A 25,705-nucleotide genomic window follows, 5' to 3' on the forward strand; every position below is an offset into this window, starting at 1 on the left:
TTTGATTCCTGTTCTCAAACTCTTTCATTTTCTTTTCAATAATCTTTCTGTATTTTAGTCTACGGTTCACATCTGAGAGCTGCTCAACTTTTATTCGCTTTAAAACTTTCTTACATGTTATTCTTTTCAATATGAAATTCAATTTTATCCTGCTCAAGACTAAATAGTGATCACTTCCAATTTCAAATCCTCTGTACACTCTGGTGTCCTGCACCAGGGAGAAGACATCACTATCAACAATAACATAGTCAATGAGACTTTTCTTATTCCTAGCCTCTTCTCTCCATGCGAATATGTGCACATTTTTATGTTGGAACATGGTGTTAGTAATAACCAGTCCATGTCCTGAGCAGAAATCCAACAGATATTTGCCATTATTATTAGCTTTGCTCTTTTCTCCAAATTTTCCGAAAATATTTTTGTATTTTGGGAAAAGTACTTTCAATTTTAAAGCCTGGTAAGCCTAATCATAAACCGGAAAATTACCAACCTATTACTCTCCTCAGTTGTTGTTATAAACTCTTTGAAAGACTTATTTATAATAGAATAAGCTCCACAATTTTTAAAAATGTCCCAATAGAACAAGCTGGCTTCAGACCAAATCGTGGGTGTTGTGACCAGGTTCTCTCTCTCTTTGGTTTTTTTACTCACATAGAAGCTGTTTTTCAAAAAGGTTTAAAAACATTAACAGCATTTATTGATTTGTCAACAGCCTTCGACACCGTTTGGAGACAAGGCCTTCTATATAAATTATATAAAATTATCCCATGTAAAACAATAGTCCATATTATTAACAGTATGCTAAGAGATAGAAGATTTAGTGACTATAGGTAATAAAACTAGCAGTGAAAGGAAGTTAAATAATGAACTGCCACAGGGATCTGTTTTATCTCCGTTATTATTCAATCTGTATATATCTAATCTTCCCGTCATTTCCTCAAGGAAATTTTGTTATGCCGACGATATAGCAATAACTACATAGCATAAATGCATAAGTCGTACAGAAGAAATTCTAAAAGCTGACTTAACTATTCTGGATGAATATTTTAAAAGATGGAGACTCTATTTAAATAGGAGCAAAACAGTAATATCTTGTTTTCATCTAAATAATAACTTGGCAAATGTGAAACTAAAAATTGAATTGAACAACACTATATTTCCATATAATACATTCCCTAAGTACTTGGGAGTCACACTTGACCATTCTCTCACTTTCTGGCATCATCTTTCAAACTTGGCATATAAACTAAGGGCGTGTAATAATATCCTACAGAGGCTCTGTGGCACTACCTGGGGTTCTAGAGCTTCTACTCTTCGGAGTAGAAGCCCTTGCTTTGGTATTCTCAAGTGCTGAATATTGTGCTCCTTTGTGACTAAATAGTCCTCACACAAGGATTATCAATTCTCAATTGAACAATACCTTAAGATTAATTACAGACTCTATTAGATCGACCTCAACATATTGGTTACCTCTTTTAGCAGGCATTATTCCTACAGAACTATGTAGATTGAATTCTTTAGTCAGTGAATTCCAAAAAAATTGCTGGTAATCCGAACCTACCTGTTCATCAGGATCTCCCAACTCTTAACATCAATAGATTGAAATCTCGCCATCCATCACTACGAGCAACAGAAGAACTATGCTAAATACTTTTAATCCTTTATCAAAGTGGGAAGAAACATGGAAGGAAAATACGAAAGAACATTTGCATAACATCTTTAAAGGTGATCAGATCTACCTCGCAAAACATGGACGGTACTAAATAGAATTCAGACAAATCATGACCTATGTGGAGATACTCTCTATAAATGGAACAAACTAACATCTCCAGAATGTGACTGTGGTTCTCCACGACAGACTATGCAACATATTGTAACAGAATGCATCTTCCGTGCTTATCAGAATGACTGGAATGACTTTTTACAAGCAGCTCCTGAAGCTGTGACCTGGATTACGAACTTAGATCTGAATTTATAATGATATATATATGTTTCTTTTCCTTATTATAACATGTTAAGACTTTTACTTTTAACTCTGATTTTAATTTTCCAACTTCTTGAATTAGATCTGTGTTTTCCTTCAAAGTTTTAGCTTAAAATATTTTAAATTCTTCAATTCTGTTAATATATAATGACATCATGATTTTCTTTTTTAACATGTTTTTGCCATGAGCTATGTATGTATGTGTATTGGTATATGGAAAGGATTTTCAGACACTGAAATTTTTTACACTAAATTACATGTTGACTATACTAAATTGTGAAAAGATAACATTTTTTGCCTCTTCAATTCAGGTAATTATTTATGTGTTGATCTTGAAATTATCCATATTAATGCAAGCATTATTTTTTCCAATAAAAAGAAATTCGAACAGTATGTCTTCTTATCTAAACCTCCTTTAGAACTCAAAGGTCTCATCAAAGCTCCAATTATGTAGATTTTTTTGAAAAATAATAAACTTTAAAAATTTTGAATGAATAGTTAACAGGAAAAACTTTTAGCATAAGTTAAGTTTTTCCTGTCAACCATTCATCCAAAAACCATTAAAAAATCATGTATGTTAAATAAATATATTCCCTACTCCTGGAAGAGCAAGCAAGGTCACCACATTAAAGCCTGCTGCTATTAGCTGTTTGTACATCTCAAAATAGCAGTTGAAGTTTTTAAAAATGAATGCTACTTGAAGGATGGAAATTTTCTGGCAGATTTAATGTACAGAAATGAATGGGACATAATTAAAAACATAATGTTCAAAGGCAGTTATACCATAACTGTCTTTGGACATTTATGGTATATTTTTATTTTATTTTAGTTTGAGATCTGCACTTTTAAGCTGGATAATATGGATGGTATTAGTAATTTCTCAGCAAAGACTGAAAATATAAAGCAAGAAATGAGATTTTTTCCCCACAAATGTATTTCATCTTCCTGTGGTAATTGTTATATTTAAATATTATCTCAGTTTGTATTTTTAGAACATAGTTTTTGTTATCAGCTGTTTCCTATTTCACATAAAATGCAGTGGCATCTATAAAACAAAAAATGTATTATATTCCTTAAAAGTGCTGCTTGTAATTGCAAGAATTATTAAATAACATAATAAATTTCCAGTTCTGTCAGTGCCATGGAAAAGTTTAGATCACTAAATTTTTCAAGCAGCATAATTTCTGCTTAAGAAAATTAATTATACTTGATAAGAAATTATATTATTGTTTCATGTAATATGACTTCTGCCATTGGTCTAGCTTGCACTGATCAAACCTCAAAGGTGAAACTATTCTTCATAGTGATCCTTCCATGAATGCATGCAATAAACATGTCTAAATGGAAGCGTGCTGTGCATTATTAAGGTATTTTGATATGAAGATACTTTGTGTGCTTAATTTCGTTGACCCATTAATGATAGGATCACTATGAAGAATAGTTTCACCTTTGATGTTTGATCAGTGCAAGCTAGACCAATGGCGCAGTAATGGTGCCAATTCAGTGCTTAGGTAAAAGATGTAAACAATTATTAGAAAGTCCCATGTTAGATGTAAAGTTCATTTTGTTTGGCTTAATAATATAAAGTATGGAATATTTACATTTATAAATATCATAATCATGATCATAAAAATTAAACTGTTAAATGTATTTTTTTATTTTATTTTATATATAAATAAATAGGGGTTTCAGTGTCAGTTCCAGTGGGAGGCATCATATCTTTAAACCAGTTTCTGTTCAGGCAATGTGGTAAGTTAATATTTACTCTCTCTCTCTCCTGCCATATATAATATATAATAATTGATGTATAAATCTTGGGAACATATTTAATTTCACAGTTATCTAACCTAGTATGACTTATATTTTATTCTAGAAAGTTTTATCACTGTATTATAAAGATATCTCATCTTCTTTTTCCTCTTTTACTTTGCGATGTCGCCACTAGGCTAACCGCGCATACTTATAAAGATATATATAATTGTTTTATATATATATATATATATATATATATATATATAATTGTATAAAATTATATTCATGTTTTAATTCTTTACTGAAACATACACAAAGTTTACACGTGAATTATCTTCGTGATTACTCTACTTGTTTAACAGATACTGTTGATTTTACCCAAGAATATGCAAAGGTTGCATACACATATTTGTTTAAAAAATTAAAACAATTTGCAATTATGAAGTAGTTTAAAACATAGCTGTAAAATTTTTTATGACTATCACTGATCCAGAGTATTTAATAATATGGTAATACATTATGTTACTACTTGTGTATTGAAAATATATGACTACTACATTGATATATAACCTTGGTATCTTTCTGGGTCTGTGTGGTGACTCTGTTTTCAAAATGTACAAGAATGAAGGCCTTTCTAGAGATTTGCAATAGAGAAGGTGAACAAATAGTTAAAATTTTCCTTAAGTTGAACTTGAAAGCAGTATTGAATAGTCACTCATTGTTTTAACAGATTTAGTAAAGAGATTAGATTACAAATTCCAGTATTCAGTGGTTGGATGGATTAGTGAATTACATAGAATATTAATTTTTCACAGATAAAGTAATTGGCTTCAAGAAAAGAAAAATCTGGATATATGACTTGTTTTGGAGATTTTGGTGTCAAAAGAAAGACAGAAAAATGTTCATTTAAAAGAAGTGAGCGAGGATTGAGTTTTGCAAGTTAACAATTGTTAGAATTCCATTGAAGAATGAGTTCATGATCAGTATTTATAAGGAATGTAGACCTTAATATTTTAAGTTTTTATGATTAATGTAGCATACGTATTCAAGTCAGAAAGTTAATGCAGTGTACCATCATCAGCAAAACTGTGGATTGGATATTCAGTTATCACCCACCAATTATTCAGCAATCACCGATACAGATTCTGTCATTCAAGTTCCACAGCTGACATTATAGTTTACATCACCCACCACTGGACATGTACCATGGAAAGGTTTGGAGAAACTTGAGCGGTCTACCCTTGACGTTTTCAAAGATTTCGACTGTGTGGCATTTGAGGCCTACTAAACAAATTCCCATCCTTTGGTCTCCCTGCCACATTCTGTAATTGGGTAATCAGCTTTCTCTCTAGTCGTTCTCTGCAAGTCATGGCAGATGACTCCCTCTCTTCCAGCTTCACCACCAGTGCTAGAGTCTCTGTCACCTATTCTGTTATCCCCTGTACATAAATGATCTACTCACACTAATCCCATCCACAGCTTTGCAGACGAGTACTCTCCACTCCTTTGATAAACCATGCAGTACTCTGACATCCCAAGATACAAGATCATATACAATTGGTGCCTTAAACATTGATCTACATACTATCCTTCAGTTGGGCAAGGACACCCCTATCCTCTCAGTCCCAACAAAACAGTTTCTCCTTTTCTTGTGCAGAAGAAATCCCAGCTCATCTACTCTCATCCTCTGTAATACACAAATCATCAGACATTATCAGATATCTTTGCTTCGTCTAACGTTTGCCTCCAGTCTTTTTTTGGCATAAACACATAATCGCATCAATAGCCTCTTCAGCGTCTAAGAAACTTGGCATGCTCTTTAATTCAAGAGCTTATTTTACTCCAAATCAACTCTTAACTATACACAAATCCCAAATCCGCCCGTGTTTAGAATACTCCTTACATGTTTAAGGTGGTATAAAACTTTCTTGAAAATCTTTTTTGCCATCCAGAGGCAAGAAATTTGGCTCATAGAGGATCCCTCTCTTAGAGATTCACTTTAACCTCTGTCTCACAAGTGCAGCATTGTGTCTATTCTGCAGGTACTTCCACGGTCACTGATTTGGTAACTGTCATTCCACTACTTTCTGTTGCACCTGTTAATACAAGAGCTGCAGCTTCGTCACACCTTTTTTACTGTACAACTGCAAACATACCGAATCTACATCTATTCAGTGTTTTTTATTTCATCCACCTCTGTCCTCTGGAACAGCCTTCCTCATGAAGTATTCCCAAATGAACCACTCCTGCAGCTCTTCAAAAAAAAAATATAAATAAATAAACTCTCTGTCTTCTTCTGCACCCCATGCACAACACTGATGTACTTTAGGTCCCTCGACCTCTTGTGTATGAGATGAGTATAAAAAAAAAAAAAATCTTGAGAATTGGACCAAGTATAATAATAATATACTAAAGAGAGCTAACATAACAAAGGAGCCATATAGTACTGTAGTATTAGCTACATCGTTTTTATTATTATTATTAACAGAGGCTGCTTGCCACTCGCACCAGCTGTCATACTTATTATTGAATTCATTTACACTACTTGCACATCCAATGGCAATCAATTCCAGTCATATACCACTCTGTGAGATGAAAATCTAGCTCTCACCCCCCCCCCCCCCTTGACGGCATTCATTCTCATCTTCTAAGGATGCTCTCTCGTCCTTTCTTTCTCCATAAAATGAAAAATTTCATTTACTTGACATCTCGTATGACTCGTGAAGTGTGTAAATCTCATTCACATTACCCCCTTCCCTTTCTCCTGTTTACTAATGTCTACAAGTTATCAGTCTGTCCTCATAATCAGTATTCCACAGTGCTGATATTATTTTTTAACTCTCTCCACCAGGGGCAGCTCGTGCATAGGCACTGCGGAACTGCAGCACCCCCAATTTTTCTTGATATATAAATATATTTATTAATTATTTATATTTGCCTGTAATATTTAATTTTATCATCAACAATCCTATACAATTTTCTTATTTTGTATTAAAAATAATAAAAATCCATCTTGTAGCACTTAGGAGGATGAAGGACACTAGCAACACTGTGTTTACTACGGTGTCATATTGCTACGCACGTGCAAGCATATGCACATCTTAGTGAGATGCGAGCTATTAGTGTAATGCGGCACTGTCCGTTGCACAGTTCCACTGTTGTTTATATGGAGTTTGTGCCAGTAGTAGTGTTTATCGTATTTACTCCATCTCTTTAAATATTTGGACATTACAATTAAAGGAATGGATTTTATTTTTAAGTAATTTTGAATTATACCAAACTGTATATTTTTATCGATAATAAACAATATTTTTTCATGTTTAATTTTTTTAAAAAATTTTTACCATAATTTTGATATTTTATCCAAACACGTATACACTGTACTTACAGTGTGTATGTATATTTCGAAAGTTGCAGCACCCCCACGATTTCAAGCCACGAGCTGCCACTACTCTCTACTATATCAGAATCACTACTGTAGTGATTCACTACTGAAACAAACCAGGTGACCAGTCCTGCATGCAATCTAAATGAGGGTTTATGAAGACCTTGAGAGGCAAAGTAATTTCTTTATCTTTTCATGTCAAGGTTCATTTCAGCATTGAAATTAACTTAAATCTTGTAGACTCACATTCCCCATATACAACTTTTTTGATATCTGTCATTCATCCGTCATCTTAACCATGTCAATATTTTATAATCTGATTCCATATTCTCCAGTATATGCAACAGTCTTCCATGCAGTATTCTATTAAAAGCCTTGGTGAAATCCAGAAGTATCATGATGTATCTATTCCTCTTGTTTAACTCAGTGGTAACATTATTATATAATGTGAGCAAGTTGTCCAAACATGACTTTCCCTTAGTAAACCCATGCTGTTCATTGTACAGTTTAGATTCTCTGTCAACCCATTGGGTGCTGCATTTGGGAAACAGTGTGGCCATTTCTTCTCCAGGATCATCTTAGTCTGCACATGCATCTTGAGTACCTTTTCATAGTCCTGGTGCTCCCAGTTCAAATCAACCATCTGCACCTGCTTTGTCAGTAATAGTTAAAGAGAAAAAAATTAAAATAAAATCAGATACCTACCTATATCTGAAGGCTGGAGTCTGGATGGAAAGTTGAATCACAATCCAAAAACTAATCCAAGAGAGACTCGGAGTACAGTGCAATGTAAAGTGAATAACTGAGATGGTGACTCGAACCAAGTATTAAAGATCAAGACTATTCACGAACCAGATCTGCTCACTCCTGTCCATCCAGATACCCTTATACTTATACCTTATATAACTATCCAGATAGTTAGTATAAGGCATCAAAGTAGGGATGGGACAAATGGGCTTCTGCAATTCATGTACACTAATGCCAGGAGTATTAGGAACAAGAAGGAAGAGTTTTTGGCCATGGTTGGCACTTCCAGGCTGCAGGTTGTTGGTATTAGTGAAACATGGCTGACAGAAGATGATGCAGATGAAGCTAATGGGATTGAATGCGATGGGTATAGCGTGTTCAGGAGTGACAGAGTGAATAAAAAGGGGGGGGGGTGTTACTGATGAACTGCAGCCAAGGAGTATAGAAGTTGAACCGCAGGATAGAGAAAAGAGCACATTTGAGGCTGTTTGGTGTGAGATAGAATCTAGCAGAACAAAATATACAATTGGGTGCTGCTATAGACCAGGTGATGGAATAGATGGTGGGGATAGTATGCATAGGCAAATAGAAGAAATGAGTGGAAGGAGGGTAATTATTATGGGTGATTTCAATTATGATAACATTGACTGGAAAGAGGAGAGGGCCCATGGGAGGAAGGAATTGGATTTTATGCGGTTATTAAGGGACAACTATCTACGGCAACATGTAGTGGAAAATACCAGGGGCAGAGAGTGCTGGACCTTGTAATTGCAACTGAGAATGTGGCTGTAACGAACATGGCCATGTTGCTACCAATTGGTGAGAGTGACCATAAGGTCATGACTTGGGAGGTGGCTAAAGGAGTGGAATTTACAATTAAGACAGGGTACATGTGGAATTACCAGGCTGGTAAGTATGACAAGCTTAGGTGTGTGCTTGGCTCAGTGCCATGGCATGTAAAACTGCAAGAGCTGGGTGTTGATAGTGCATGGGAGGTGGTTAAGAACTGTTTGCAGGAGGCAATGGTTGACTGTATACCAAGAGTCCGAATAATAAATCAAGTAGGGGTTAAATGGATGAATAACACTATTAAGCTTGAGCTGCAAAAAAAGAAACAATTGTGGAGGGAATTTAAGGAGAAAGGTGACCATCAGGTGCAGGAACAGTATAAAGCTCAGGCCAGGATGGTAACAAGGGTGGTAAGAAAAGCAAAAGCAGATTACGAAAGAAAATTGGCCATGCAGGCTAAAGAGAATCCCAAACAGTTTTTTCAATATGTTGCAAGTAAAAGGAAAAATGTTCATGGTAGAGTGTTCTTAAAAAATGCTGAGGGTAGGGAGGTAACCGAATCAGTCAATATTGTGGAATTACTGAGCGAGCACTTTGCAAGAGTATATCATCCAGGTGGTAACTTTGCAGGAATGGAAGATCCAACAGCTTATATTGGAATTGTGATGAATGAAGTAGAGGTAACTAGTCTATTACAGAACCTCAATGTCAATACATCTGTGGGATTGGATGGTATACCAGCTCATGTCGTACGTGAAGCGGCTAAAGAATTGTCAGTGCCCTTGACCATTTTGTTTAATTTGAGCCTTGGGTCTGGGTCAGTCGCAAGGGGGTGGAAAGAGGGGGAAATAGTTCCGCTGCACAAAGATGGTTCCAAGGCTGCTGTTGAAAATTACCAGCCAATCAGCATAACAGGAATCATTATCAAGGTCTTAGAGAAAATAGTCAAGAGGAAAATACAAGATTGGATAGAAGAAAATGGGATACTGTATCGGGGACAGCATGGTTTTGTGAAGGGTAGGTCATGCCTCAGTAACTTGCTCACGTATTATAACACAGTGACGGCTGAACTGGATAAGGGTAATGGGTTTACAGTGATTCTACTGGACCTTGCTAAGGCCTTTGACTGGATACTACATGGAATTCTAATCAGTAAATTGCAGCATATGGGGATGGACATAGGGTTGGTGAGATGGATAGGAGGGTGGTTTACGGAGAGATATCAAAGAGTGGTTTTGTTTAGTCCACAAGATGGCCTGTGACTAGTGGTGTGCCAGAAGGATCTGTTCTTGGACCACTGCTGTTGAATTTGTTCATTAATGATATAGGAAAGGATCTGAGAGGAACAGTTCATTTGTTTGCGGATGATGCGAAATTGGGTAGGGCAATAGTGAATGCAGATGACGTCAAAATTTTGCAAGATGATTTGGATAGATTGGAGGTCTGGGCGAAGGAGAATGGATGTCAATTTAATGTGGAAAAATGTAAGGTTATGCATTTTGGGGTGAAAAGATTGGCGGCAGTTTACTGCATTGGTGGAACTGTGCTCCAGGAAATTGATGAGGCACGAGATTTAGGAGTGTTGGTGGATAAGGAATTGAAATTTAGGGGACACATTGCAAAAGTGGCCAAATCAGCTCATCAAATCACTTGGTTGCTGAAGAATACGTTGACAAGCAGGTTATTGTTCCTCTGTATCGAGCCTTGATAAGACCCCATCTCGACTACTGTGCCCAGATTTGGTCACCTAGGTTTCTTCTTGATGGGGAGGAGGTGGAGAGGATCCAGAAGTGAGTGACCAAGATGATAGAAGGGCTGTGGAATGAACCTTATGAGAACAGATTGAGAATTTGTGGGTTGCAAAAATTGGTTGATAGGCGGAGGAGGGGAGATATGATTGAGACATTCAAATTACTGAAGGGCTTCTATAAAATTAATTCAGAAGATATTTTTGAGAACAGGGCTGGTTGTGGGAGGACTAGGGGACATCCATGGAAACTGGGCAAAAGTGTGGTTAGTAAAGGTGTTAGAGCCGGATTCTTTACTTTTAGAGTGAATGAGTGGAATGCGCTCCCTGAGTCTGTGATGGATGCTGTGACAGTGAATGAGTTTAAGGCGAGGTATGATAGATACTGTATGAATGTCGAATAGTTGTGATGAATATGATTTGGGGCCTCCCTCGATGAGTCTAATGACTCCCTGGAGTTGCCCGTAGTAATAGTAATAATTAAAACAGCATGACGTTGAGCATCGTGATTCATAAAATCTGTATCCAGTTAGATAGCAACTACCAGAACAAATGATTTATAATTGATGATACTCAGGTGCAGTACTTAAAATATTTATTCTTGTAGTTATTCTTTTAATAGAATAAAAATTGTACTAAATGCAGAGGTATATTAAAAAATGTAGATGCCGGCCGAGTGGTTAGCTTATCCACCCTCCAACCAAAAGGCTGCGGGTTTGAATCCTGTCGTGGGCATGGATGTTTGATTGTCTGTGATAATACTAGTGGTGGTGGTCAGCAATAGATGCCATTGGAGTAGATGATGGAAGTAGTTGGTGGAGATGGAGAGTTGTGGAGTAGGTGCCCTCCCTCGATGAATCTTTGGACTCTCTGGAGGTGTCATGTAATAATAATATTAAAATTTACTTGTTTCTAGTCAGTCAGTAGTTATTAAGATTTTTGAACAGAGTAATATGTGTAGTAGCAATTATAGTTTATAAAGTCTTTTTTTTAGTCTTTCTCTAAAATAGAAATGCTCTGAATTCTTTCTCTGAAATTCTTCATTTTATTTCTAGGTCTGCACTTCAAACATTACACAAAGCAAGTGGTAAAGCTAGAGAATATAACTACTTCATGGGAGGTGGTACTCACAGCTGGATTGATTACTATGAGACTCGAATTAATTCCGATAGGTCTTGCCTCAATGAGTGGTATGTAATTTTTCTAAATAGTGAATAACTGTTGGATGTTCCCTCTTATACTGGTTATAAATTTCAAGTATATATTTAAGTGCTGTCAAAATAGATATTTTATTAAAATATGCCAAGTCTTTATAATTGAAGTTCACTACCTATTCAGTTACTCCTGTAGTGATCGCATTCTCAGTTCTGGTATCCTGTTATTGGGGATTGGAGTACTTGTAAAGGTTATGAAACTTAGAAAGTCCTCACATATTTACAGATTGTGAGGAGTGAGTGGCACTGTTTAAAAAAAAATCCTTCCCTAAATATGAATTCCTAACTTCAGAAAGAGGACATGTCCATTTTTGCCAACATTACAACAATAACCAAAAGTTCTGAAGTTTGGGATCCATCGATGGGAGGATGCATACTCGATTGGAGGAGCTATACTGGAGGAAGTAGGGGGAGACAAGAGATCTGGGGGTGGTGATTGATAGAAAACTGAAATTCAGGGAACATATTGCAAAGGTGGTGAAGGTAACCCAGAGGATTACTACAATACTGAGAAGGATGCTGACCTGCAGAGATAAGAGTTATCATTCCATTGTATAAGACCCTGATCAGACCACACTTAGATTATTGTTCTCAAATTTGGTTCCCAGGATTTGAAGGGGGATAAATTAACTGTGGAAAGGGTACAGAGGCAGATAACAAAGATGGTTTCAGGATCGTGCAATGTCACTTAAGAGGATCGACTAAGGGAATGTAGACTCCATAGTTTGGTGGATAGAAAAAGGAGAGGTGATATGATCAAGACTTTTAAACTGTTGAGAGGCAGTTACAGGTAGACATTGGGGAGTTCTTTCAGTTGGTGGAACGGCAGGAAGGAGCGATTACAAGGGGTCATCCCTGGAAGTTACGAAAGGAAGCTGTGTGCAAGAGGGGATGAGGAGTGGTTTCTTTGCGAGGAGAGTGGTTGAACCATGGAAGGCATTGCCTGAGAGAATGGTTAGAGCAAGAACGGTCAATGAGTTCAAGGAGTGGTATGATAGACTTTGTGTTCCTAAGAAGGACCTCCCATGATGAGTCTCTTGATTCCATGGAGGCCTGAATAATAACCAAAAATTCTGTAGGTTGATTTGTTGCAAATGGTTCATTTTTGAACTACCAACTTTAGTAATTTTCTAGAGCCTAATGTCTATAATCCATCATGCTCAAAATCTGTGGTATTGTTGAAATGTAATTAGCTGACTGTACATCACCTTTCTGCAATTCACATGCTATCTGTATATGAAATCAGAGTAAATCACGACAACAGTATTTGTGTGTTTTATCAAAATCCAATTCAAAACTCAAAAACAGAACTGACTTGAAAGTAGCCAAAACACGTTTATTTTTCAGTAATAAATACAAAAGAAATAATTTTTATCTCTTGTCTACAATCTGGTTCATGGTTAACACTAGCTAAGGAAGTGAGGGTTACTATTATTTAACAGATGAATTGTTTCCTTATCTTCAGATATGTTAACAGAAACAGATATTCTCATTGGGAATGATATGCACTAATAGGTTAAGGGCCTTTACATTTACAATTAATCCACTATAACCCCATTATAGTTAATCCATTTTAGCCAGTATTTTGAGCATCATACCCTTCTTTATATTCTGTGACAAATTTTGTTATAACTGTAATGTCTACTAGAATTTCATAATAATAAATGATAAATAAATAGCAAAATATTCTAAGTGTGTGTGTGTGTGTGTAACCAGAATCAAATCAAAATGAAGACATTAGAAAGGAATTTCACTTATTCATAATAAGTGAAATTCCTTTTATGAAATTATGAAATTCCTGATAACTAATATAAGTTGGCATATATAGTCACTTCCAAGATGAATCAGGCAAGAATAAAATGGTCTTCATTCCCCAGGGACAAGATTTTTAATATCTCTTTTTTAAATAACGAAACCTGTGGAGCGTTCATAATTAGAAGAAACACACATATAAACCACAGTGAAAATTATTTAATTGTAAATATTTCATCCTAAGTATCTTAGGACATCATCAGTACAGTATTTAAACAAAAATTAGGAATAACATACAGTTAGGGCGCATGATTACAATAGAATCTCATGAAAACGTGCATAACGTGCTAAAGTAGTACCAAAAAAAAAAAAAAAAAAAAAAAAATGTTAATTATTTAACACAGTTTTGTATGATAATTTCCCATACTTTAGGAATAGTAAGAACGTCGTTGCGGTTTAGGTTTGGTCTGTGTAGTAGGGCTTCAGAACTTTCTTTGTATAAACGTTCATGTTTAAATAAAGATCTATGTAAAAGTTTAGCCTTTTCCCAATGGATCCTATGATTTGGATTTTCAATTCCGTGTTGAGAGAGGCCAGATTTCTGCGGTTTAAGAAGACGAATGTGGTCTTGATGTTCCGAGATGCGTTTCTGAACAAACCTACCTGTCTGTCCAAAGTAAGATAATTTGCATGAGCACGGAATCTCATAAACACCAGGTAACATCAAGGGTGAGAATTTGTCCTTAGGAGAAGGTAATAAGTTGTAAATTTGGTTGATAGGTTACCTGGTGTTTATGAGATTCCATGCTCATGCAAATTATCTTACTTTGGACAGACAGGTAGGTCTGTTCAGAAACGCATCTCGGAACATCAACACCACATTCGTCTTCTTAAACCACAGAAATCTGGCCTCTCTCAACACGGAATTAAAAATCCAAACCACAGGATCCATTGGGAAAAGGCTAAACTTTTACATAGATCTTTATTTAAACATGAACGTTTATACAAAGAAAGTTCTGAAGCCCTACTACACAGACCAAACCTAAACTGCACGACGTTCTTACTATTCCTAAAGTATGGGAAATTATCATACAAAACTGTGTTAAATAATTAACGTGTTTTTTGTACTACTTTAGCACGTTATGCATGTTTTCATGAGATTATATTGTAATCATGCCCCCTAACTGTATGTTATTCCTAATTTTTGTTTAAATACTGTATTGATGATGTCCTAAGATACTTAGGATGAAATATTTACAATTAAATAATTTTCACTGTGGTTTATACGTGTGTTTCTTCTAATTTTAATATCTCTGGCAGCTCTTCTTTCATGTTTTCATAAAACATGAAAGAAGAGTGGGCTGTGGATCTCTGGATAACCTGATAGTTCTACCGTTGGAAACTAGACCTTGAAACTTTAAACTGTATGGTTCTGAGCAGTGCAGTACAATTAACTGAAGGGCTAAAGTGACTAAAATGGCACATTCATGGACCATGTCAAGTTGAACGTAATGCTGGAGAAATTCTTCAATTAAAAGATTGAAACATATGAGTACTGTAGTATAGAGAACAAGATAAGGAATGAATCAATGAAGTTGGATTCATTATTAACAAAAAATTGAAGAACAACAAAATAGAATTTGATAGCATATCTGATCGAATAGCAAGTATTGTTGACCAGATCTCAAAAAGATACATTCTCAAGGTCATCCAAGTCTATGCACCAACAATAAGTCATAATATATACATGGTTAGAGAAAAATACATCATGATAGAAGATTTCTATCATGATGTATTCCAACTTTACAACAAATGAAAACATAATTTCAAAATTGTAATGGGAGACTTTAACTAGAATTGGTATACAACAATTAGCTGAAAGATCATTGGGAAATTTTGGATATGGTACAGGAGAAGATTGGAACAAGGCTACTAGAATTTGCAGAAGAAGAAAAACCTGTACATCATGAATTATTTTTTTCATGAAAAAACACATTGGAAATGCATGGAAAAATCCAGACAGAAAAAACTAGTGAAATTGAACTCCACCCTCAGCAACAAGAAAAAATCTTGCATGGCTGTTCTATTACGAACACCTTCAATATTGGAAGTGACCATCATATGGTATGCAGTAAAGTTGAAATAAATTGTTTAAAAAAAAAAAAAAAAAAAAAAAATCAAAGACCAAGGTAAAACATGTCTGCAAATCCAACTTTAAAAAAGATATATTCCAACATGATCAACAACAATTAAAAATTTTAATATGGATGACGATGTTGATCCATTAGAAAGCAGTGATGTTTTTGGTCAAAACCTTTTGCAGTACTCACTTGAAATAGCTAGTACCACAGAACAGAAATAAGACAATTTCTGAACGAACAAAACAGCTATGAAAAAACCAAGAGAAATTAAGCAAGCTAATAACCTGTGGAATAAAATTGAATACACCGAATTATGCAAAACAATCAGAAAATATATCAAAGAAGAAATATGAAAATTCAATTGTGAACTCATACTCTAAAACAATTGCAGACAACTTGAGCCTCTAAAAAGCCAAACAACAATTGATGAACAGCAATAAACATGGTTGCAGTCAAACTATGAGATGAAAATATAACCAGAGATAGACATGCTATAGCAAAAAGAATTGAAGAATTTTACTCAATATTATATCATGATGATGAGGCAAATGAAGATGACTACTACGAAATGTTCCATAAATTGAAGAATATGTGATTGATTAAATCCCTGACTTGGATCAGTGGATAGTTCACAGACAGATATCAAAAAGTGGTATATGGTGCATTTGCCAGATTTAAGGTGATAACCTGTGGAATAAAATTGAATACACAGAATTACAGACGGTGTTGTACTTCAGGGTTTACTTCCTTAGGCCATTGTTGTTCAATCTATACATTGAACAACAGTGGCATAAGAAGAGTCTAACAGGAGATGTGCAATTATTTGTCCATGATATGAAGATAGGAAGGACAATCAGGGATGCTAATGATTGCACTACCTATCTTTGCACTTACAAAATGATTTGAATAAGCTGGAAATTTAGGCAAATTAAAATGATTATCAGTTTAATGTTACTATGTGTAACGTTATGCACTTTGGCATGATGAGATTTTTAGCAGCATATTATATTAGCAGGGTTATGCTGCAAGGAAATGATGAGGCTAGGTATCTTGGCATAATGGCTGATAGGAATTTGAAGTTCAAAGGTCACACAAAAGTTGAGGATAAATACAACTCAGAGGATAATAGTGATGTTGAAGCTAACCTAGACATGTAAGGATTTGGAAGTCATTTTGCCTCTTTATAAGACCTTGATATGACTGCACCTTATTGCATACAGATTTGGTCTTCCAGATTCTAAGGGGATAAAGATGCTATGAAAAATTATTGGATTTAGATAATGAAGCCAGATTGTGAGTATGTGGATTACAGACTGGTGCTAACAGGAGAAAGAAGAGTGATATCATGAATTATTTATTTATTTCGTATCCAAACACAAGTGGTACAACATTATTTACAGTAAATTAGGATACATTACAAATGAGAATGTCTTAAATTTGGTAGGTGAATTACACTGGGACTAATAAGTAACATATGAAGAAAAAAGAAGCTATACATGGGTTATATGCAATAAATATGGTCAGCTGTTCCTCCAGTATCTTTTGCAATCAACTGCTCTTTCTGTGCAGGATATAAGGTCCTTTTTGGTACAAGGTGATTGAAGAAGGGGACAAGAAAGAAGGTGTTCCATGGACTTGGTCATCCTGCACTCATGATTATCTGGTCCAGTGAGGTAGCCCCATTTGATGAGGTTCTGTTTGCAGCATCGTGTTGTTCGAAGTCTGTTGAGGCTTTTCCAAGTGGGCACCACACGGAAAATGTTCGGATGTTGGAATACCAGTATTATTCTCCTGGTATAGTGCAAGCCATTGTTGAAGTCTTGTCTCTGAAGGATTTTTAGGTGGTTCAATAGTTAGGAAGCTATGTCGGGATCTTAGTCTTTGGGGCACTATGGTCTGGCCGAATAGTGGGTGGCATTCATATCATGAATGAATTTAAGGGAAGGTATGACAGCTTGTTTTGGTGCTTTTTAGCCTCTTTCAATGAGTCCTTGATTACCTGTGAGACTCAGATTAATAATTGAAGTGCCACGCATTCTACCAAAAGAAGTTATTTGGACCATCCAAAGCATGCAGAATGGAAAAGCTGCAAGTGGCGAAAATAATCTTGATTTTTCTTCAAACATATGGTAAAAAGTTTTGCCATGCACCAAGAGCAGTGAAAAGGCTATCCTTATTTTGATATACAAAAATAAAAAAAAGAGTGAAGTAGTAGACTTGAAAAACTGTTGACCATCAGTCTATTTTCGTTGGTTTATAAAGTGTTTACAAAAGTTTTGGCTCATAGGCTGTGTGTAACTCTAGACTTTGCACAACCAAAAGAACAGATAGGCTTTTGAAGTAGCTTTAGCACACAAGATACATATAACAGATCATTGAACAGTGCAGTGAATACCAACTATCATTGTGTCTTAGTTTTATTGATTATGAGAAAGTATTTGATTCAGTACGTCAGGACCATCAACTCAGCATACACCAATGCAACAGCAGCAGTTCATTTCATTGAAAACATTTCTACTGTGGAAGGGCAGTAAACTCTGCACGAAGCTGTGAAATGTTCCTGCCAAGGGCTTGCGTGTGTGTGTGTGTGTGTGTGTGTGTGTGTGTGTGTGTGTGTGTGTGTGTGTGTGTGTGTGTGTGTGTGTGTGTGTGTGTGTCAGAGAGGAGGTACAGAAAAATTATATACGAACGACAGATTGACGGATAAGAGTTGTAAAATAACTTCCCATAATTTCTTATTTGGAGCTTTGACACAATATCTGAAAACTGTTCACAGCATGCCTAGAAGAAACATTCAGACTTCTTGATTGTGAAGATAAATGGAATATTTAAGCCATTTATGTTTTGCAGATTACAGACTCATATCCATGAGCTCTTAATTGCTAGCAAAACAGTTGACTTAAAGATGAACATAAAGAAGACCCAAGTTATATAATAAGAATCAATAATGATGAAATTGAATAAGTGGAAAGTGGATCATTACATATACTTAGGAAAACAGATATCAGTGGGTCGAAACATTGATGAAAGAAATTAAACGATGTACAATGCTTGAGTGGAAAGCATTTGAAAAATTTCAGTCAATATTCAAAAGCCAATTATGCCTGAAAAGGAAACGTTTTAACCAATGCATTCTTCCTATGTTGGCATATTGCTGTTATTCATGGATAATAAATGCAAAGGAAATTCAAAAAATTAAGAAAACACAATTTAGTATGGAAAGAAGTATGCTTTTTATCACAAAAGGATTACATGGATAAAAAATTAGACCAAAGTCTCTGACAGAAAGAGACAAGCATCTGAAGTTGCAATGGGCTGGGCATATTGCTTGAAGACAAAATCAGCATTGGACAAAAGAAGTACTCAGTTGGATTCCATCAAAGGAAAAATGACATGGTGCCAACCAAAATTGCACTGGAGTGTTAATATCATTAGATTTGCAGGAGTGACATGGGGAAGAAGAGCCACTAATATACAGTTTTGGAGTCATCTTACCTTCATCTGACAGTGAATTGAGGATAGCTGATGACAGTGATGCTGTAGTCACTTAAATGGTACGATTTTAGTATCCTGTGTACACCTTTTCAGAGTACATATCAAGAAATAATAATCATGAATTATTAAATTGGATTATTTACATAATTTGTACTTTTATTTTAGGTGTAGTATATTTAGTTTCTTGGCTGTGTGGTGCTAATAGCTAAAAGGATACGTATAGATGGAATATAATTGTAGAACACTTTGTTCAAATTGCTGTGTAGGAGGAGATATTGATCAGAACTTCTCTTAGTCTACTAGAAATTAAACAAAGACTATGAAAAAAATAAATAATAAAAAATCTCTGTGGGTGGGATATTTAATACCTTTCACAGATATGGAATGTTCTTTTCACAAACTATTTGGCTTCACTAGTTTTCACTGGCCTTTGTTCTTTTTTTAGAATTAACAAAAAATGCACTAACACCTACCTTCCATTTTAATGATGATTTGTCTTCATACTTTCTGCTTTGTTGTCATAGTAGCCTTAATATCTTATCTGTGACTATACGTAGGGAAGAATCGCTGTTCCTCTGAAATTTTGTTTCGTGTTCATGCAACTGTCTGGGAGGCTGAGGTAGAATTTTGTTGACCAGTGTTCTGTTGTAATCATCCTGTGGCAGGATTGTACTCAAATAATCAAACTTTTGGTTTCTTTTATCATTATTAGTGTAGATTTTGTGAGCTGTTTCATGTAAGATATGGATAATGTGTTTTTTATGTTGGAAAGTGATGGGAAGGGGTGCTTAAGGGTCAAAGCTGTATAACTGAGAGGAGACCTCCACATAGCCTTTAAAGGAATGCGGAGAACCGACCAGGGCTTCTGACCTAATGTCCAATCCTCACCTTCTCGTGGTGCACCCTGTTGGGTATCTACTTTGATACTGAACGAACAAGGATGGGCTGGCAATTTGGGATTTAGCCGACCAATTTGTATTCTTATTGGTTAAACCAAAATAAAAAATGATGGTACAACATGACAAAATTTCATGCCGGCTGGGGCGTCGCCCGGTTAAACAAGGCCCCCGTTTTTCGCCAGGGAACCAGGGCGAACAGCGAAAAGTCAGCTACTGGAACAAATCTGAAAACAAACCCCAACTCAACATCACCAGAGTTAAAGATCGGTACTATCAACGTAAGAAGCCTGAATGGCAAATAAATGGAGCTAGCTGGGGAATTAGATAAGTACCAGATCGACATAATAGGGGTGACTGAAACAAAAAAGACCAAAACTGGTGAGATCTTTCTGAGCAATAAATACAAAATGTTATATTCAGGCAATAACAATCAAGGAAAAGAAGGAGTAGCCATAGTATTCAACACAAAATACGAGGCTAATCTTCTTGAATGGCAGTCAGTCTCAAGTAGAGTAATGTGGGCAAATATGAGAATAGGGAACTGGACAATGAGACTTATTTGTGCCTATGGTCCCACAGAAGGTTCTACTAAGGTACAAGTGAAGGAGTATTTTGAGGCTTTAGAAAAAGCAACTGACACAATGAAAAAGGAAAAGTTGGTCCTTGTTGGGGATCTAAATAGTAGAGTAGGAAATGATTGTGAGACATACAAAAATATTTTGGGAAAATTTGGAGAAAAGAGCAAAGCTAATAATAATGGCAAATATCTGTTGGATTTCTGCTCAGGACATGGACTGGTTATTACTAACACCATGTTCCAACATAAAAATGTGCACAAATTCACATGGAGAGAAGAGGCTAGGAATAAGAAAAGTCTCATTGACTATGTTATTGTTGATAGTGATGTTTTCTCCCTGGTGCAGGACACCAGAGTGTACAGAGGATTTGAAATTGGAAGTGATCACTATTTAGTCTTGAGCAGGATAAAATTGAATTTCATGTTGAAAAGAATAACATGTAAGAAAGTTTTAAAGCGAATAAAAGTTGAGCAGCTCTCAGATGTAAACTGTAGACTAAAATACAGAAATATTATTGAAAAGAAAATGAAAGAGTTTGAGAACAGGAATCAAACCTTGGAGATTCAGTGGCAAACTCTGAAGGAAACATTGATTGATTCTGCCAGAGAGGCATGTGGTGAGGTTGTGTGCAAAAATAAAAAAATCACAACTCCCTGGTGGACACAGGAAGTTAAAGAGGCAGTGAAGGAAAAGAAGAAAGCATACCAAAAGTTCCTGTCAAATAAGTCAGCTTTTGCTCTTAGAGAATATAGAGACAAATGCAAGAATGCTAAACACTGTGTAAAACTAGCTAAACAAAAGTCATGGGAGGACTTTGGCAAGAATATAGAAAATAAATATCAAGAAGGTGGCAAAATATTCTGGAGGTTGTTGAAGAAGCTTAGTAATGGAGGAAAGAGTGCTGTAAAAGGAATTAGAGATGATAAAGGTGAAATGAAAACAGGAGAAAAAGATATCCTTGAAATATGGAGTAATTACTTTGAAAAACTGCTAAATGAAACAAGCAGTGATGACAGCACAGCGATAAAAAACACTGACCAGGCATGCAGTCAGGAATACATATCCATACTTGAAGTAGAAAAAGCCATCAAAGGCTTGAAATGTGGAAAGGCAGCAGGAGTAGATGATATTCGACCAGAAATGCTGAAGTATGGTGGTATAAGAGTCTTACAGTGGCTGCACTGCATAGTTCAGAAAGCCTGGACAGAGGGACGAATTCCCGATGATTGGAGTAGAGCTCTCATAGTACCCATATATAAAAAGGGAAATAAAACTGAATGTGAGAATTACAGAGGTATTTCCCTACTGAGTGTTCCTGGCAAGATCTATGCAAGTATACTTGAGAAACGGTTGAGAAGAATTGTGGAAGAAAAGCTTGGTGAAGAACAAGCTGGATTCAGGCCAAACAGAGGCTGCAGGATCAGATCTTCACTTTACGACAAATAGTCGAGAAAGCATGGGAATATAACAAAGATCTGTATTTAAGTTTTGTCGATTTGGAAAAGGCATATGACAAGGTGCCAAGAGAGAAGCTATTCAATACGCTGCAGTTATATGGTGTCAATGGGGCATTATATCAAGCAATACTTAGTCTTTATTTGAGTTGTGAGTCAGCAGTTAGAATTGAAGGAAATACAGGAAGATGGTTTAATGTTAAATCTGGTGTGAGACAAGGATGTACATTATCCCCTCTGTTATTCATTATCTATTTGGATCACATTATGAAGGAATGTGGTATTAAACCTGATATCAAAATTGGAGATGTTAACGTCAGCTCTTTGCTTTATGCGGATGATGTTATACTTCTAAATAAATCCGCTACAAGTCTGCAAGATTCTCTGACTAAATTGAATAGCTGTTGTAATAGATATGGTATGAAGGTCAGCAATAAAAAGACAAAGACAATGAAAATAGGCAGAATCATTGAAAATGTCAACTGTGTTGTGAATGGAGAACCTGTGGAACAAGTAAAACATTTCAGCTACTTAGGCACAATTTTTACTGAAGATGGTAAACTAAATATAGAAATAGACAACAGAATCTGCAGAACTGGTATCGTGGGAAGTCAATTGAATAAATTCATATGGAATAAGAAAGAAATTAGTCGGAACACTAAATTAGCTGTATACAAGACTGTGTTCAAACCAATTTTAACTTATGGATCTGAGAGCTGGGTCAGAAGTAAAACACTTGACCAAAGACTAGAGACCACAGATATGAGAGTCCTGAGAAAGATTAGAGGCGTGAACAGATGGCATCAATGGCAATATCATATTAAAAATGAGGATATTAGGAAAGAACTTGACATTGTCAGCATCCAGGAATGCGTTAGCAGAGCTAATCTCAGGTGGTATGGTCACTTAAACAGAATGGGCGAGGACAGATTAGCAAAACAAGTGTTCTCTGCCAGGTTGGTAGGATAATGACCCAGAGAAAGACCAAGATATAGGTGGATTATTACGGTACAATGTGCCTTACACGATTGAAATATAAGATCTGATGATGATAATAATTTTGGAGTCTTGACAAGTAATAGACTGATTGGGAGGAAAATTGTAGATAGGAAGTTAGTAATGATGTAAATTTTTCATGTAGTACTATCGTATCTTGTGCACCCCTTGAGGGTACATGTCAGGAATTTGATGATGAGGAGGGGGAATGAGAAAGTGGAGAAAACATAGTTGTGCCTTCTCTCTTGTTTTCTCCAGGATATAAATTGTTTTGTGAAAATATTCTGATTAAATGACCATAAAAAAAAGAACTCATGTTGATTGGGCCCCTTGCACAGATACAGTTTTTGCAGGAATGTTGAAAAACATCTTCCTTAGCCACTTTATAACTGATATAAATAACATAATGCACTCACTGTTAAACTAAAGAAAGATGATTCAGTTCTGTTCTTGGATGTACTCGTCATACATTTCATGTATGCTCTATCTCTGTCAGCATACTGAGATGACCCCCACCCCTCCCAACATGTGCACATTCATGCTAAACTACCATTGCAGCAAAAAAAGGGAATGTCCTCATTGCATAAGGTTAACAAGAAAAATTGGAAAGCATAAAATTAAAAATAATCATCAACTCTTGCAGCAACAACCAAGTTTTTATTTAAAATGAAATCCCATCCCTTCCATTCTGCTAATTACTAACTTTTCAGTTAGCAATTAACATCTTAGGAACTTGATATTGTGTATGAAATATAGGGCCCAAGTGTACAGTTCACTGAGAAGGACCAAAGTGCACTGTTGTTTCAAAAATCAGCTCTTTTCTACTTTCTCTTACTAATTTCAAGATTACTCATATATATATATATATATATATAACGAGGGATACCTGTAGTTATTCAGAACCTTTGTATCTCAGTGGAAGTGGTGTTACTGTGATTAAAACAAAAAAGAATATTTTGGATAAAGAATGCAAACTCCAAAATGCAACTTCAGTGTAGAACAGAGTAGAACACTACTCTGATTAGAAAAAGGGATAGCCTAATTGCAGATATGGAGAGACTTTTAATAATATGGATTCATGATCAGATTAGTCAGCATGTCCCATCAAGTTATGGTATTATTCAAAATATGGCCCAAATCTTATTTGACAAAATGAAGGCTAAGAAAGGTGAGACATTTAAGGATGCTGTATTTGGAACTAGTAGGCCTACAGTGTTTATTTTACTTACAAATGTTTCATTTACAACAGTTAGGTCCATATATGACGATTGCAGTGCAGTACATGCATCGATAAGTAAACAAAAGGAATTGCTCCAAGTTGCAATGGTTTTTAAATTATGACAGTGGTATGCTGTATAGTATGTTTGGCAGTCTGCTATTGTTCATTCGATTTAGATGTTCTAACCATTTTTGTTTATATTTGCTCATATAGTAGTTGTTTTATATTCGGGGATTATAAAATTTCTTCATTTGTTGTATGGTCCTACTTCATATATCCAGCTGTTGAAAATTTTCATTTCTGCTCTTTGAATCCATTTTTTGTTTTTATGATCCCTGTTTCATTTACATGTTAAAAAGTTGATTTAGACAGTATGTTATAAAATCCGATTCTATGTGTTTTTGTACTAGAGATGGCTTAAATATATTATTTATTATGCTTATATGTTATTATGTATGCTGTTTACGTTAACAAAATTTGTTATTTTAATGTCTATATCTTTTTTTATCTTCATATGATAAGTCACATTCCTTGTATTTAAAAGTATTTACTTGTTTTAATATTTTATTACCTATCACTATTTTACTTCTTATTAGGTTTTCTCCTTTGAAAGCCATTATTTTTCTCTTTACTTTTGATATTCTCATATTATATTGTTCCAAAATTTCATTTATTGATTTTACTGATCACTGTAGTTCTTCTTCTTCTGATATAGCTAATACAGTTTTATCTTCTGCAAATAATAGTGTATCTATCTTTATTTGTGGATTTATTTGTATACCAAATAGGTTATGCTGTTTCCAGATTCTTATAATTTATTTATATATGCGCGGTTAGCCTAGTGGCTGTGCGCTTCGCAACCATATGCCTGGGGAAGGAGTGTCCTAGTACGATTCCCGTCGGTGACGTGAGGAGCTGAAGGATCTTCCCCAACCATAGCCAAGTTATCCAGTCTTGGGCATGGACAGTAGGGTTCCCCCCCCCCCATTTATCCTGGGGTTGTTCATTCCGCAAAGCAGGCAAACCAGCCTTGAGAACTCAACACTACAGGACATAGGATACACCGTGGCATAGGGCTGACCGCCTTATCCTGTGAACGGTTTGAGGTCCGATGATTAATAAACCCTCGACACCGCAGGATAAAAAAGGGTATAAAGAAGATGAGATATATATATATATATATATATATATATATATATATATACATACACACACACACACATACACACAACATTGAATGGCAATCCATTCCAGTCATGCACCACTTAATGAGAGAAAAATCTATTCCTCACCCCCTTCTTGACAGCTTTCATTCTCAACTTCCAACAATGTCCTCATGTCCTTTACCCATCTTCCATAAAATGAAGAATTCCATCTACTGAAATTCTGTATAACCCTTTCAGAAGAGTATAAGCCTCAATCATATCAATCCTATTGATATGACAGCTGGTGTTTACAGCCTACACATTCTCAATCTGTTTTCATAATCACTATTCCACAATCCTGATATCATTTTTGACACACACACACACACTCCACTGTATCAGAATCAC

General features: G+C 35.6%; 1 protein-coding gene across 1 annotated transcript in view; it reads left to right on the plus strand.

Moving 5' to 3' along the window:
* The window catches only part of ssh (Protein phosphatase Slingshot), a 412,359-nt gene that overhangs the window by 208,407 nt on the left and 178,247 nt on the right, over positions 1-25,705 (plus strand). Inside the window, exons 6-7 of the mRNA XM_090391626.1 lie at positions 3,668-3,733; positions 11,460-11,594. Coding sequence (XP_090247752.1) covers positions 3,668-3,733; positions 11,460-11,594 — 201 coding nt within the window. The remainder of the gene's footprint in view (positions 1-3,667; positions 3,734-11,459; positions 11,595-25,705) is intronic.

Source organism: Typopeltis vanoorti, chromosome 4 (assembly GCF_054136105.1).
Source record: "Typopeltis vanoorti isolate ZY-2024b chromosome 4, IOZ_Tvanoo_1.0, whole genome shotgun sequence".
NCBI classification, from domain to species: Eukaryota; Metazoa; Arthropoda; class Arachnida; order Uropygi; family Thelyphonidae; genus Typopeltis; species Typopeltis vanoorti.